The sequence below is a fragment of the Pelodiscus sinensis genome, chromosome 27, assembly GCF_052426305.1.
Source record: "Pelodiscus sinensis isolate ZL-2025 chromosome 27, ASM5242630v1, whole genome shotgun sequence".
Taxonomy (NCBI): Eukaryota; Metazoa; Chordata; order Testudines; family Trionychidae; genus Pelodiscus; species Pelodiscus sinensis.
In genome coordinates, this window is record NC_143078.1 from 10,663,068 (window position 1) to 10,678,802 (window position 15,735).

Below are 15,735 nucleotides of genomic sequence, written 5' to 3' on the forward strand. Positions count from 1 at the left end.
CACGCCTACTGGCTAGCGTCAGGGCAGAGAGGTTCGAACACCATGGTAATGATGGAAGGGGGTTACAGGAAAGTTTCTTCCCTCTTTCCTCTGGCTGGGATTCCTGGCCTTTCTGAGTAATATTGCTACCGCACGCCGATTTTCCGTCTCCAGATTAGACTGGCTGCTCTCACTGTGGTCTTAGCAACACTTGGGGCAGGAGACTGGGAGCCAGCACTACAGAACATCAGAACTGCCATACTGGGTCAGACTAAAGGTCCATCCAGCCCAGTATCCTGTCAGCAGACAGTGGCCAATACCAGTTGCCCCAGAGGGAGGGAATACAACAGGTAATCCTCATGTGATCCCTCCCTTATCACCCCTTTACAGACACACTGAGGCGAGGGACTCCATTCCTACCCATCCTGGCTAATAGCCATTGATGGACCTAACCTCAGTGAATCTATCTAGATCTTTTTTGAACCCTGTTGAAGTTCTAGCCTTCACCTCATCCTCTGGCAAGGAGTTCCACAGGTTCACTGTGCGCTGAGGGAAGAAAAACTTCCTTTTGTTTGTTTTAAACCCGCTGGCTATTAATTTCATTTGGTGACCCCCTAGTTCTTATATTGTGGGAACAAGTAAATAACTTTTCCTTATTCACTTTTTCCTCGCCAGTCATGATTTTATAGACCTTTATCATATCCCCCCTTAGTCTCCTCTTTTCTAAGCTGAGTTCTCTCCCCAGCAAACCACTTCCACTCAGTGCCTCATGTTACCCATCTGTAAAATGGGAACAGCAGCAACTATACAGTAAGCTTAATTAATTAAGCTACACAGGAAGCTTAATTAATGCGTATAAAAAAAGCAGGTAAAAGGTGCTTTTGTTCCATATTTTGGATTTTCTGGCAAGGGTAAATTTCAGCTCTTAAGATTTCCCCCCTTCCCCCACTCATGCCTTCAAATAAACTGTTTCCAATGGGTTTGTTTTCCATAAAAGCCACAAAGAGGCACCCACAAACCTGGGAACACACTGACTTCTGTGGAATGCCCCTTTGGATGCTGGGAACCTTTTATCAGCTCACGGATTGACAGCAGCAACTTTTTGTGTTTCTGGAGGGGGAGTGGGGGGAAGAAACAGGCTTGGGAAGCTGAGTTGTTTACCCAAAAGCCAATCAAAACCAGGTCTCTGTAACTCGGTTGAACGGGGTTCCCAGAACATTGGGTCAAGAGGTGAGAGGTGTGATGTTTGGTTTTCTTCTGGTGGAGAATGCAAGCTATTCTGCCCTGGGTTGTTTAATCTGCAGTCAAACATGTTTCTTTATCCGGCTCCAAGGAGGCTCCGAGAAGAACTCCACCCAAGTTAGTGTTTACCCTTTGTTCTTTCCCTGGGGCCAACCTTGAAGCCTTATCAGCGTGTTTGGAGTAAACAGGTACGGAAGGCAAGAGAAGGGCGTGGAAGATGCTTGTGGGATTTCTCCTCCCTTCCTTCTCCTCCCCCCTTAGCTGGAAATGTTTGCTCAAGCTGTTGTGTTTTGGAGCTCTTCCCCCCCCCCCCCCCCACTCCTCTTTTTCCACTCATTTGGCACTGAGCTTGTGTGTGCGTATCTGTGTGTGTGCGCGCGCATGCGTGTGCGTTCTGGAATGCAGCGAAAGCTGAACTCTGGGGAACGTTGAACCCGAGCTGCTCAGTCTGAGTCAGGATCCAAACACCTGCCCCAACTCCGGGAGAGTTTGAATCCTTACTGGAGACTTGGGGCCCATGCCTGAGAACAAGGGAGAGCCACAAAGCCAGACCCCCGATTCCAACGTTCCCGCCCACAGGGCTTTGGCTCTCCCTGCTGAAAACCAAATCCTGAACAGGTTTTCCTGCAGGCGCTGTGGTAGGGCGTTTGCCCCTCTGCAGCAGAATCCAGCCTCACTGGGATTACTGATAAAGTACAATTCCTCCCATCCCATGGTGCCAGCATGGCTGGGATCCCAGGGCAAGCAAAACGGGGGACTGGAGATGGAAAAGGCCAGGCTGCTCGCCTGCCTGACTGCCTCAGAGAGGCTCCTGGCTCGCTCAACACAGAGCCACAGTCACTGGAGAGAATGGTGTAGGGTGCAGGCCAGAGGCCCTACGAGCATCCATGGGGCAAGGATGCGGGGCTCAGTGGGCCGGCCTCCCAGGGCACACAGAGGAAGGAAGGCTGAGGTTGCCCTACCTGTTGCAGCATGATCGCCTGCTGCTGCTGCAGCAGGGCTTGGAGCTGGGGAGGAGACAGGATCTGCTGCATCTGCTGCGGAGTGATCATCTGAGGGGACATCATAGCCACAGACACGGGGACCTGTGAAGAGTGAGAGAGCGTTAACAGAACCCCATGCTGAGCCTGCAGGAGCAAGTTTTAGAGATGTAATAGTCTAGTGGATTAACTGATAAGCAAAAGCTTATTGGTTAATGCTATAGACTACATGCATTCCCCTGCCCACGCCAGTACATTTTTTTAGCAAGCTGGCCCGCAGCCCAGCTCAGTCCTGGCTTGCACCAGGTCCGGGACCTACTCCTGCTGTGGTGCTGCATTTAAAGTGTGTTAGGAGCCAGGTGGGCAGGCAGCCTGGCTCAGTTCCGGGAACTCAGCCCCTTCCCTGGACAGGGGCTGCTGCCATCCCGCGCTGCTGCCTCTGTATCAGAAGCAGCAGTGCGGGGAGACAAGCAGCCAGTCTGTGAGGGGAGCTGGTTTTTAAACTGGTTCCCCTCACGAACCAGCTCCCGCCTGGCACCCCACATTGTGACCGCTGATACAGAGACAGCAGCGCAGAGTGGCAGAGGGCTCCTCAGGAGGGGGACTGGAGCACAATGGCTGCTGGCCCCACCCCCGAGGACTATAGAACAATCGAGTAACCAATAAGAATTCACGAGGTTAATCGACTATTCAATTAACCGATATCTAACATCTCTAGGAAGTTTTTCCACTCACAGCTGCAAGCTCTGCCACAATCCACATTAGAGCACATTGGTAATTGCTCCCTCGTTAGGGCTGGTACAGAGTTTTCCTCTGTTAGAGGCCCTGAAAAAGCCTCCCCACTGTTCCTCCCTCTGCAGACTAGGCCTGGGGCGGAGGTAGAAACATCATACCCACGCTGAAGTCAAATCATTCCCCCTCAATATAAGGCTTGTAAGCTGGGTCCCAAACCCCTCAAAGAGCGCTAGCAGCGAGGATTTGAAAACAGAGACAGCATCACCCAGACCAAGCATTCAGAAATCATGCGTTACGCCTGAAAGTGCCATGGGATTTTTCATCTATAGTTTTCTTCTCCCCCTTGGGGAAGGGGTATTTCCCTTCTTTGAGATTTTAAGGGCGTCACGTTTTCCAGCTTTACTCCACAACCAGAAGGCTACAATCTTGCTTGTATTTTAAATGAAAGCGGAGAGTCCCACGTAATCCCATGATTCCAGGAGCCAGGGGGTTGCGCAAACGTCATGAATCTCCAGGTAATTGCAAACACACATGACACTACACACCCATAAAGCCAATGTTAAAAGTCAAAACCAAACCAAAGCTATGCTCTATATCTTTAAAAGCAGGCCCTTGCACCCACAGAGGACTGAGTTTTGCCAACCTCCCCTCCCCCAAAAAAACCCCCACACATATGGTTTGGATCAAGGTTGCATTTTATGTGAACCCCAAAAGCCATGAGGGAGACGAGGAGGGTGAAGGGTTCTGCCCATCTCTGGGGTCCCCAGGACACATTTTGCTAAGGATGGTAGCCAGAGCAGCTCTAACCCATGCTGCTATGCAGCCAGCATGCGCTAGCTTCGAGGTAGCTGCATTGGGAAGGTGGGGAGGGGGCAGAGATCCTTGAGCTACTGCAGGGTGTACGGTTTGGTGCGTGGTTTTGAACATGCAGCAGACAGTGCTATGACTCTCACCCAGCCCAAAGAAGTGGTGGGTATTCAGACCCTCGCCCAGATTTTCTTATAAGGCCATTGCAGGTGTCATTTTGCCCTTCCCAGGAGTCAACTAAAGCTCCCCCACTTGCCCCCTTCTGGGTACGGGCCAGCTGGAATGGCATGTTTTCATTCTGCCTCACTTCGAGGAAGTGTAGCAGGGCAGTTGGCCCGTGATGGAACTGGGCCCAGCTGTTCTCTCCCCATCCAGATGTGCCACAGCTTGGTGTCACGAGGAGGGTAAGACTGCCCAGAGCGTTATAAATGAGACGGCTCAAAGGTTCACAGGCCTCTCAGGTAAGGGACTGGAATGCCCTGAAGGGGAGTCCAGAACCCTGAGGACACAGGGAGCATGAGCGAGCTGGAAAGAGCAGCCGCACCGGACTGCGAGTTTCGCGGAGGGGGACACTCTTGCAGGCGAGCGTGAGAAGAGTCCCCTAGCGAGCAGCGCAAGCCAGATCAGGCCAGCGAAAGCGGAAGGCAGGTGTGTCCAGAGAGCTGCAGGCAGAGAGGGCTGAAAGCAAGACAGCCTAGTGGCTCCTTGAATTGAAAAGCAGGAGCCTGAGGCCAGAGGGGGCTAAAGGCTGGAGAAGGGTGGAGGGGGAGCCCACCAGTGTCTCCAGAGCTAGAGCCAGGCCTGAGAATGAAAGAGGACGGAGAAGCACTCCAGCTACTGGGGCTTGGGCAAGGATGGGCAACCTAGGCTGGTGAGCGGGCAAAAGAGTGTCCCTCTATCTCTGTGGGCCGCTAGCTTGTCATAAGCCAGTCTCCCAGGCTAGGGAGGTGTTCCTCGCTGCCCTGGTGTACCTAGAATTTGTGGGGTGTGCCGACAGAGTAAGGATGCCAAATCCCGAATAATCAGATAACCGGTTACATGTTAGGTTGACCCAACGTTTAACCAATTAAGTTCTCCCGTGGGGTTCCCACGCCCAGCCCTACAGGGGGGCTGGCTGCCGGCTCCAGCCTCCACCGGTTAGTAATGCAGAGAGAGCACTCGGCTCTCAGTGAATGTTGTGGACAATGAATATACCCCTCACGTCACACGCCCTGGCTTTGTGTGTGTGCCATTTCAGTAACACCGGTAGGAAAGTGCTACAGGGCTGGCAACCAGCAGAATTTAACAACCCTGCATGTTGCTACGGGTGAACAAAATGTCTTGCGGGCCGCACATAAAACCCCAATGGGCCGCAGGCTCCTCACCACAGGGCTAGGGCGAGGCATAGTGAGACATGTAGGAGCTGTACACCCCGATGGCCTGCTAGGACTTGACAATGAGTGAGTGTGGCGCTTGGTTGAGCTGGGGAAACTTGGCTTATGGTCGTGGGACTTCTTGTCATAAATGACTCCCGTGAAAGGCTCTGGTGTGGAGTGCCTGGAGTCTCTGGAAGCAAGGGGAAACTGAGGCAGGCAGGCTGGTGATGCTACACACAGTGGAGATACAGGCAGGTGAATCAGCCCAAGCAGAACGGCACGTGCCCAAAAGAGGGCAACCAAGGCAGGGGGCTGCTTGCAGGGCCAGCCAAGGACAGGATGGCTCTGGGAAATGAGGAGGGAGGCCCAATATGTCCATGGCTCTTTCCTGGCGAACAGCTCCAATGTGGAGTCCCAATAGCCCATTCTTGGGCCCCACGGGTCCACAATCCAGCACGTCTGCCCTGCCCTTCTCTTCCCTACCCTGCCTTTGAGCTGCAACATTTGGGGAGGTGGTGGCAAGGGCTGTGGGGGGGAATCCATAACCTGTACCCTTCACAATGGCTCTATGGGGAGTTCAACCACCTCTCCCCTTCCTCCAGCCCTGCCTTCCACTTGCTTGACTGCTGAAGTTCTCTGCTAAGACAAAACCCACAGAACAAGCTCAGGACTCCAGCAGAAAGAGGGAGGGAGAAGAGGCATTTGGGCCCATCAATCAAATATCACCTCTTCACTGTCCAAACCGGCTGGAGCAGCTGCATTAAGGCGGAGCTGGTTGGAAGCAGGCTGGGGCAGAGAGCGGGGCTATTGCTGGTGATAAGAAAGGGGGACAGTGAAAGAACAAGGAAGAGCAAAGAGACTGAGCTTGCAGACTCCCTGCCCAGCAACTCCCAATGCAGACAGTATCAAGAGAGGCCAGTTTTGGATGCTGCCCCATCTGCGCAGCCTCCAGAACGACCAAACTAGAGCAGCCGCGGCTCCCAAACTGGGTCGTCACTCACAGGAGCTTGGAAGTGGGTCAGAAGAAGCCTGCGACCAACCTGTGCCACAGTTAAGACCCTGCAAAACCCCCCTTTTCCTTTTTTTTTTTTTTGGTTTAAATTCACAGCAGCACCAAATTGTCTGAATGTCACCGGACACGCACGGAGGCCGAGTCCCTCCCTGCACTGCTGAGGTTTTCCTGACAGCCGGGGGCTGTACAATCCCAGTGAGGGTAGCCAGGCCTATCCCAGGGGAAGCCGGAAGCATTTCACCCCACAACGCCAGATGTTCTGGCTTGCACCAGCCCAGAGCAGGGACCAGGGCCTGAGCTCAGTGCAGAACTGGGCTAATGTCATGATTTCTCTGAAACTCTAGATTTACACAGGGCCATTTTCAAAGTAGGAGACCCATGGCAAGAGGCTCACTTGTGGCCATCCATTCTCCCCACTGCTCCACCCCCCACAGACCTAATTAATCTCACTCCCAGCAGGCACTAGGGGCTGGGAGACAGCAAGAGCAAGCTAGAAAGTAAAAGTGGAAGGGACGGGGACACTGGCAGTGTTGTCTGCAAGCTGAGAACTTGGGCAGCCCCCCAGAAGAGAGTCAAATGTCACCCAGCTGATCAACAGAGCACCCACAGCCCGCAGAAAGGTGTTGCCGCTGGTGGTGCACAGCCACACGTGTCTCGGTGCACATACGATTTATTCTGCACATGGGTGGGAAAAGTTAGAGGGAACATTGGACAATGGTGGCCAAAACAACTTCTCCACTCTCTGATTTCAGAAGAATCAGGGCTTTGCACAAGACATGAGGAACTTATCCATCATCTCTAGGCAGCTATTATTTCCTGATGACATTAGTAGCCCCTGTAATTACCTTGACAAGGACTGGGTGGGCTAGAAGTAGCTTAGCAAGCTCTCCTGTTACGTTAGTACGCACGTGCATGCACCCCTGTGGTTTGGGGTAGCGTTGGACCATATGCTCTGGTAATGGGTTTCATCCAGGACAAGTTCAGGAGCAGGAAAAAAATGGGAGGGGAGCTGAACATTTTAAGAGTCTCTCCCGTTATGCTCCCCCACATCCATGCTGAGGGCAGACATCACCCCAGAGTAGCGCCCGGGGGTCTGACCCTGTAATCCTGCCCAGGAGGACAGCAGAAGGGAGAACCTGGGAAGGGAATGTACAGCTATTGCTGAATGCAGGGCTCCCCAGGGCAGGGCTCAAAGTGGACCTGCAAGCAGCGCGAGCCTTCCCTGAATGTCTGTAGAAAAACCTCTTCCATGTACGTCAGCTTTCCCTGAGGCTCTGCATCCCCATAGAAGCAGGTAACCTCGGCTGGCCCAGAGCATAAGAGCCTGCCCCTCCAAGGAGGCTCCATGCTAGACCAGTATTAGCCAGATAGAGACCTGGTTACCAGGGAGGGGAAAATCGGGCAGAGGACTGTCCTCGCCCTTTGGTCCTACAGAGCATGTGTGGGGCCAAGGGATACTGAGTTCCAGCTGCTGGTGAGGGACCTTCTACCTTGGTCCCAGCCCTGGAGGGGGCGTCTGAGCCAGGCAGGGAGCTGCTGAAATCAGGCACAGGCCCCCAACCTCTAAGAAGCTACTCGCGCCCAATGCCAGCACAACTAAGCGTTTCCGGGAGCCGTCCTGCGAGAACGCTGCAGTAACCTCTTCTCGCCTGCAGGAGGCGCTTGGCCTCACACACCGCCATTCACACTTTTTAAGCCCGCCCGTGAAGGAGGGGGCCACCACAGTCCTTTGGAAATGGACCCAAGACCACGTCACCGGGAGAGGAGCGGTTCCAACATTGGGCTGAAGGGAGGGCAGCTGTTCCAGGGACTGAGGGTGAGGGTATTTGGTGTGCGCCCTCCCTCAGCCATCACACCCCCGTCCATGTCAAACAGGACACGTGCCAGTGGGGGTTTGGGCTGACAAAGAACCACCAACCACCACACCTAGACCAAGAGGAGCTGGAATTTAGAGAGCAAGGTGGCTTGCGTGGGGCAGGTCTAGACTAAACTGAAAGGTGGGCTTAAGATATGCAACTCCAGCTACGTAAAGAACATAGCTGGAGTAGTCTTACCTTAAGATGAATATCTCCACAGTGGGAGATTGATGGGAGAAACTCTCCCATTAACTTCCCTTTTACTCCTCATAACCGCCAGGAATACCAAAATCAACAGGGGTGCCCTCAGAGTTCGATTTATCAGGTCCTTACTAGACCCGCTAAATCAAACACCAGAAGATCAGCCTCTGCAGCATCAATCCTCCATTTAGTATAGACATGGCTTTATTCACAGCAATGGGGGTTCTTTTATGCAAGATGTGTGACCTGTTCCCTGGAAGGTATTGGCTTGGACCTAGGGTGTAACTCTTGGCATTCACAGAGCTGGCTGCAATCAAGGATCTCAAAGGCAGTCCCATTTGACAGACACCAAGAGTGAAGCAACTTCCCTGCAGCCACTTTGCAGCACAGATAAGCTATGTCTAGACTGCATCCCTCTGCCGACAGAGAGATGCAAATCACGCACTTCGGAAGTGCAAATGAACCCGGGATTTAAATATCCCGGGCTTCATTTGCATGCTCATGTTCAGGCGCTGTGCTGATCACGCACCCTTTCGAAAGTGAAAGTGAAGTGTAGCTGCAGCTCTGCCAACAACAGGGAGCTTTTTCGGCAGATCCTGCCCTTTCAAAAGGGCGCATGAGCGGCCAGTGCCCGAACGTGAGTATGCAAATGAAATCCAGGATATTTAAATCCCGGGCTCATTTGCACTTCCAAAGTGCTTGATTTGCATCCCTCTGTCGCAGAGGGATGCAGTCTAGACACAGCTATAGGAATGGAACCCAGAAGGAGTGTTCCCTGTAAGCCATGTGCTTGTGCGGCCACTCAGGAGAGATGCCAACGCCACCCAGCTGATTAGCAGAGCGCTCACGGCTAGGTTTTTTGTTTCTACTAATGGTGCACATCCTCACCTGCCTCTGCGCATGTAACAAAATGTATTCCACACATGGATGGAAACAAATCTGCACACGGATGAAAAAGATTAGGAGGGAACATATCTGGCTGCCACGTCTCTGCTCTAATCATTCCGAAACACTCCTTCCCAGAGCTAGACACAGAACCCAGGAGTACCCATTCAGGCATGATCTCAACAATACGGATCTCCCCTACTTAAGAGATTTGGCTTCTTTCCTGAAGGGTCCTCTGAGCAGGGGGCTAGCTTGCGTGGAATTTGCTCCCTTTCCAGCCTGTTGATCTAACCCAACCGGAGTTTGCTGACCTTTGAGAAAGGCTGCAGGGCTTATCTATCTACTCAGGCTTTTTGCTTGAGGGAGGCGTCCCAGAGCGGGCTGAGTTCCATTTGTCATTTCAGATCTCTCCCTCTCTCAGCTAGTTTCCTGTAAAAAGTTATTTATTAATTGTTACATGCTCTCCCAGAAGCAACAACTGGGGCACCTTGGTTGAAAGTCAACCTGGGAAATCAAGGCCACGGGAGCATTTCTGCCATGCAGAAGCCGGACCACTTGCCCTCCCCGCTCTTGGAGGAAGGAGTGCACACTCTGTGGGGGGAAGGGCCCATCTTTAGGTTCTGTGTCTGTACAGCGCCTAGCACTATGGGATCCCGGCCAATGCCTGGGGCTTGTAAGTGCTCTGGTAACACACCCAAGAACCCACCAATAGCTGCCCGGCCCTCCTGACACTGCAACACACCTGCAAAGGATTGGCCACACGACTAAACTCATCACTGGGCATGCCAAAGCCGCCTCCTCCCAATGAATCCAGACTCTAAGGGCGTATCTAGTCTACGCTGGACGGTCCCGCGTATCTTCTTCCGATCGCACTTTCAAAAGCGGAGCTTTCGAAAGTGAAAGTAATTAAGACACGGCTTTTTTGGCGAACTGTCCCCTTGGTCGAAAAGTCGCTTTTCCTCAAAAAAGGAGGTTTACGCAGCTTTTCGACAAAGGGGGTGGGAGGTTCGCCGAAAAAGCCGCGTCTTAATTACTTTCACTTTCGAAAGCTCCGCTTTCAAAAGTGCAATTGGAAGAAGATATGCAAATTCCTGCAGAATTTGCATATCTTCTCTTGACCTTCCCTGTAGTCTAGATGAGCCCTTAGAGGCAAGGCAGCCATTAGACAGCCGTAGGGAAGACCTTGGCGGACACCATCCACACCCTGAAGGAATGAAACACGATGCCCGGTTTGATGAGCTGTTGTTATCTCTTCCCCTAGCTGGGTAGATGGTTGACTATTCTTTTGCCCAGCAGCGGACGCTAAGAGACTCAGTCACAAACCCATGCAACAGTGGCACCAGGAAAGCAAGAGAGCAGGGCCCAGGCCCGCTCCCAAGGAACGAAGCCTCACGCTCTTTTCCCTTTGCCATTCATGAGCGGGCAACGTGCTCGGAATGAGAGCCTGTAATTAATCGCTCATCTGCATCCCCCACCCCAACATCTTCCCCCGCCCCCTCCGCCACGCAGCGCATCCTATTTGATACCCGTTCGCTGGCATTTTCAAATCGGAGGCATTCTAATTACCGGAGAGTTATAACACCTTCCATTTCTCGCCCGGCGGACTGACACCCTGTCAAGAGCAAAGAGAATTGCCAGAGGTTTTGACAACACTAATTGCCCCTATAATCTAAAAACACAAAGGCGAGGCGATTAGTCGTGAGGACCGCCGCTCTCGATCCGACATGAGGTTTTCACAACGTTACAAGAAAACAAAAGCGGCGCCTTTTAGAGTTTGATGGCTGCTAACAAAAGCAGAATTATATTTTCATACAACCTTTGTCTGCATTAAATGGCTTTCCCCTTTGCGCTAAGATGCCGCGTTGACGTGGGGAACGGTTCTCGTGGCTTCTTGAGAAGTGGGGGCGGAGAAGAGAAAAAGCCAGGTACCTGGGCTTTGGTTCCCACAAGATGCTAAGTTTGAAGCGGAAGAGTCCTTGTTCCAGGTCTTGCACTCTATGGGGGAGAAAAGGTTCCAGTCTTGCTGCCTCATTGGATCAGACTGTCTATCCATCACGCCCCTTTGGGGCACCATCTCTCTGGGTGCTACAGCAGGCTGGAAATGGAGATTTCCTTCTCTCCCCCACCCCCAATCATAGAATCATAGGACTGGAAGGAACCTTGAGAGGTCATTTTGTCCAGTCCCCTGCACTTATGGAAGGACCAAGTACCATCTAGACCATCCCTGACAGGTGTCTATCCAACCTGCTCTTAAATATCTCCAGTGATGGAGATTCCACAACCTCTCTAGGCAATTTATTCCAGTGCTTAACCACCCTGACAGGAAGTTTTTCCTGGTGTCCAACAAATCTCCTTGCTGCAATTTAAGACCATTGCTTCTTCTCCTACCACCAGAGGTTAAGGAGAATAACTTTTCTCCCTCCTCCTTCTAACACCCTTTTAGGGACTTGAAAGCGGTTACGTCCCCTCTTAGTCTCGCTCTTTTCCAAATTAAACAAACCCAGTTCTTTCAATCTTCCCTCAGAGGTCATGTTTTCTAGATCTTTAATCATTTTTGTTGCTATTCTCTGGCCCTTCTCCAATTTGTCCACGGCTTTCCTGAAATGTGGCGCCCCGAACTGGACATGGTACTATAACTGAAGCCTAATCAGTACAGAACAGAGAGGAAGGTGAAAACGAGATGTTTTAGGTTTATTGACAAAAAAAGTCAAAATTTGCTACAAAAAAAAGTGGAAAAATTCCACAGAGGTATTAGGTTAGTCAAAAACCTAATGGTTCATCACAAATGGTTTCACCTAGTCCTACTGGGTACTTATATGACCACCATCGCCGTGTTGAACACCTTCCAACCCTCTCAGTGCCCTTAAAAGGTGTGTGTCAGGAGGGCGGGTGGTAGTGGGAAGGTATTATCCCTCATTTCGTAGATGGGGAACCTTTAAGGGAGGCATCAAGCAAAAAATGTAAACTAGGTAACTCAACAGGACTGTCAGCTAGGGTTAACTGACACTGCAGTAGAGATTCCCTCAGGAAACAACGATCCTCCAGTTAAACCTAGAGGCAGATGAGGGATGTGGAGCAGGCCCCAAAGGGGCTTGGACGCAGATCTCTCTTATCAAGGACACCGTAAGTATCTAGTCTTAGCCAGCTTGTCTGTGAGGTAAAGATGCTCGGGAGAGCGACACGAAAGGTTTCCAATTTGCTGGTGCCGCCCAGCTCTCTGTGTGCCTGAGAAAGAGGCTGAAGGCCTGGGCAAAATTGGGGCACGGGTGAGGAGGCATGAGGAGCAACTAAACAGAAGCACCGGCAGTGTTGATATCACGCTCTCCACCCTCCCATCATCCTCAGGGAACTAGCCAGGTTCCCAGCTGGTCAAACTCAGCAATGCTCAGAGTCACCGCTGCTGTCCATGCTGGGGATTTGCATGCCAAGCTGCCTACCCCCGCAGGCCTGGGTTAGCCACGCTGAGGCGTCTCATGGCATCTGAGACGATAAAGAGTACCGTGAACCAAACAGCACGGGCCCATGGGATGTCAAGAAATATGGCTGCTGAACAGCTTACTTAACCCAGAGCCCTTTAACGCATCGCCGGAAGCTAGTGAGCATAGGACAGGCTTAATGGGAGACACGGTCACATGAGGCATGCTGATAAAGCACGACTTATTCTCACACAGCCATCGTTTGGGGGTGGGGAGGAATTTGGGCCTTCATTTGCAGGGCTGCTAGCAATAATTAGGGATGTGGCTAAATTGAAATCTTGGCAACTGGGCTCCTTCTGTAATAGGCCTGGCGCTTGAATAAGCCAGAGACCGTGTTCAAAGCAGGGATGAACTCTTGCTAGAAAGAGCGGCACTGAGAAAAGTAAAACGTGTATTCCCGGGGCATGACGGGACAATGCTCAAACCTGTCAGAGCACGAGGGGCTCACATCCCAGCCAGGTTGAAGGGTGTTCCCATCATATACAGGCAGTGTGTGGTGACTGCCACTCCCTTATCCTGCACCTAAGTAGCGGTGGATGTTAGAGTACAGGATTGCTGGGGCAGCGGTGGGATGTTATTCTTTGCACAGCACCTAGTACACAAAAGCAACAGCCTATCATGCAGCAGGCTGAAAGCAAAGGTGCCAAGAGGACAATTCAGAAGCCTACCTAGCACTCAACTCCACCCACCACTCCTCTTATCTCTTCAGGATATCTCCAGCCAGACTTGTTCCTCCCTTCCTTGAGAGCTAGACTCTTCCCTTTCTCCAAAAATTAATTCTCCAAAAACCACCACCACAAAACCATTACCCAGGCAGCCTGGACTGTTCCAAGAATGGCCTGTTTTGCATGTCATAGCTGGCATCTGCCAGATAGCAAGCTCAAGAAGGGAATGACGCATTCATTGGCCCTCTGCCATTCCACAAAACTGCTTACTAACAGCTCTGGCCCTTTAACAAATGCCTTGATGTTGGACTTCTGATTTGAGAACAGAAATCTGGGGGGGGGGGATGAAAGGGGTGATTTTCTGAGCTGTCTTGGCTATAATCCCACCCCTCTGGGGATGGGGGAGGAATAACTAGTCTGTGGGTGGAAAACAAGAGTCATGTTAAAGGGGAAGTTCTGCAATTGGCATAAAACTGGAGCAAGTTTGTGGAACTCATCACGGAGCAGAATTTGGTAGCACGGAGGTTTATGGGAACGAGATTTCAGGACTGAATGCGCATTGTGAAAAATAAACCTTCCTTTGCAACCCAGAAGAGAATGTTCCTTCCAGATCAGGGTTGAGGTTCATTAGTGAAGCAGAACAGGGGAAGGCCAAAGACTGAATGACTCTGCAGACTGAACTGCCTTCTTGCTCGGAGTCTGACTTACCGGAGCACTGTAAGGAAGTCCGGAACCCAGTGAAGGAGGAAATTAAAGTCCTCCCCTCCCCCTTCACTCCTGGAGTTGAAGTCCCACCCAAGTACCTTGCAGCAGTGAAGATGCCCGTGAGGGGGGACACCCTCGATTCCATGACCGTAGGGTGGGAATGTTCTTGCTATTCCAGGAAACATACACATTTGAAGCTAGAAAGCTGCAATTTATCTTCATAAGTCAGGGCTGGGGCCGTTCCTCACTAGCAAATGGAAAATTAGAAAATCCACATCTTGACCAGCATCAAAAAAAAGTTCATGGACAGATCCTCAGCTTCCATGTTAAGCAACATTAATCACAGGAGCATATTTCCAAGGAGCTGGGAAACTACATTAAGCAATAAAAGGCTCGGATGTAATAATGAGCAAGCTAGGATCAGCAAGAGAAAGGTCTGTAATAACTTCTCTTTTTCAGCTAAACCTGTGCTGTCCAACCAGGTCTGAAGCAGTTGTCACTAAAGTGGCTACTGCTAGAGCAAACCAGCCACATTATTCTAAAAACGAAAGTGATTTTGTGAGCCAACTACCCACATTCAACTGGCCAATAGCTACACGTGGCTAGTGCCAGCATGTTGGACACCACAGAACTAAACCCTGCCCCACAGATTTGAGTTGAAAGGCTAACACAGAAGAGCAAACCCACCCATCTACACAACTGCATGGCTCTGGCCCTGAGCGGGTCATCTGTGGCACGCAGAGAGACTCCAGAATCCCACTTCTTTCAGCGGGACCACATCATAGCACGTGGATCCTACTTTATGAATCTGCCTGTGGAATCAAAGGTGCGTATGTGTATACGCTACACTAGGGATGCAAGTGACTAGTCAACTCTCTGACCAAGCATAAGCTTATCGGATAATCGACTAGTCACTTCTCCCCCCTTTGCTGCCTCTATCAGAGGCATCAAGGAGCTGGTTCTGGGGGGAGCTGGCATAAAAGCCAGTTCCCCCTACCACTGTCTCCGCTAGGGGCAGGGGAGGCAGAGGAGGAGAGTATTGGGGACTGGGCGCGAGCCAGGAATCAGCTGATTCCCAGTTCGCAAGCAGTCTCAGAGGCTGTGCCTCTTCTTTTTAAATGTATTCAGATGCTGGCTCTGAATACATTTAAAAGTCAGAGCTTCAGCGGAGTTAGCTCCCAGGGCCCCCCACTCCGGCTCCCCCACTTATCGATTAATAGACGAGTTGATGGAAATTCCATTGACTAGTCAATTAAACTAAATTTAACATCCCTCTGCCACACACACACACACACACACACACACACACCCCTCCCACACTTTAGCTGGAAAGCACGTATGCTGATCAGAGTGCTCAGGGCACTGTAAATATGAACTCAAAAAACCATGCGGTAGGGGAGAGCCCGCCTCACTCAAACACTGCTAAGAAAATGGATGCGGCCGATCAAACAGGCACCTAACCTAGGGTGAACGTATCTCCCTCTGACAGATACTGGAGGGGGCACACTTTTCCTTCCCCTTTGGCACTGCTCATTTGGCCAACGAAGTCTCACAGCATTGAAGAGACTTCTTGCTATCCAAACACTGTTGCTCTCTTTGGAGCGCCGGGACCCTGGGCTGGTGGTATTCTTGTAGCCTGCAGGTGTGGGCCGAACCACTGGTTAGAGATCACTATTTAGCGGAGCACAACCAGGCGGCCCAAGGGAAGAGGATTGGAGAAAGGGGACTAGAATGGAGCCCGGCAGGTTCACGTAGAAAATCTTAGCACGGCACCAGCAGAGTTCAAAGTGGTTGTTTTATTTTTTCCTCCAGAGGGAACGCGGAGGGGCCGGTATTG

General features: G+C 51.5%; 1 protein-coding gene across 11 annotated transcripts in view; it reads right to left on the bottom strand.

Annotated features, from left to right (window-relative positions):
* The window catches only part of FOXP4 (forkhead box P4), a 150,868-nt gene that overhangs the window by 60,567 nt on the left and 74,566 nt on the right, over positions 1-15,735 (bottom strand). For all 11 annotated transcript variants that reach the window (XM_075910377.2, XM_075910376.2, XM_075910375.2 and 8 more), the window contains one exon: positions 2,184-2,306. In XM_075910377.2, coding sequence (XP_075766492.2) covers positions 2,184-2,306 — 123 coding nt within the window. The remainder of the gene's footprint in view (positions 1-2,183; positions 2,307-15,735) is intronic.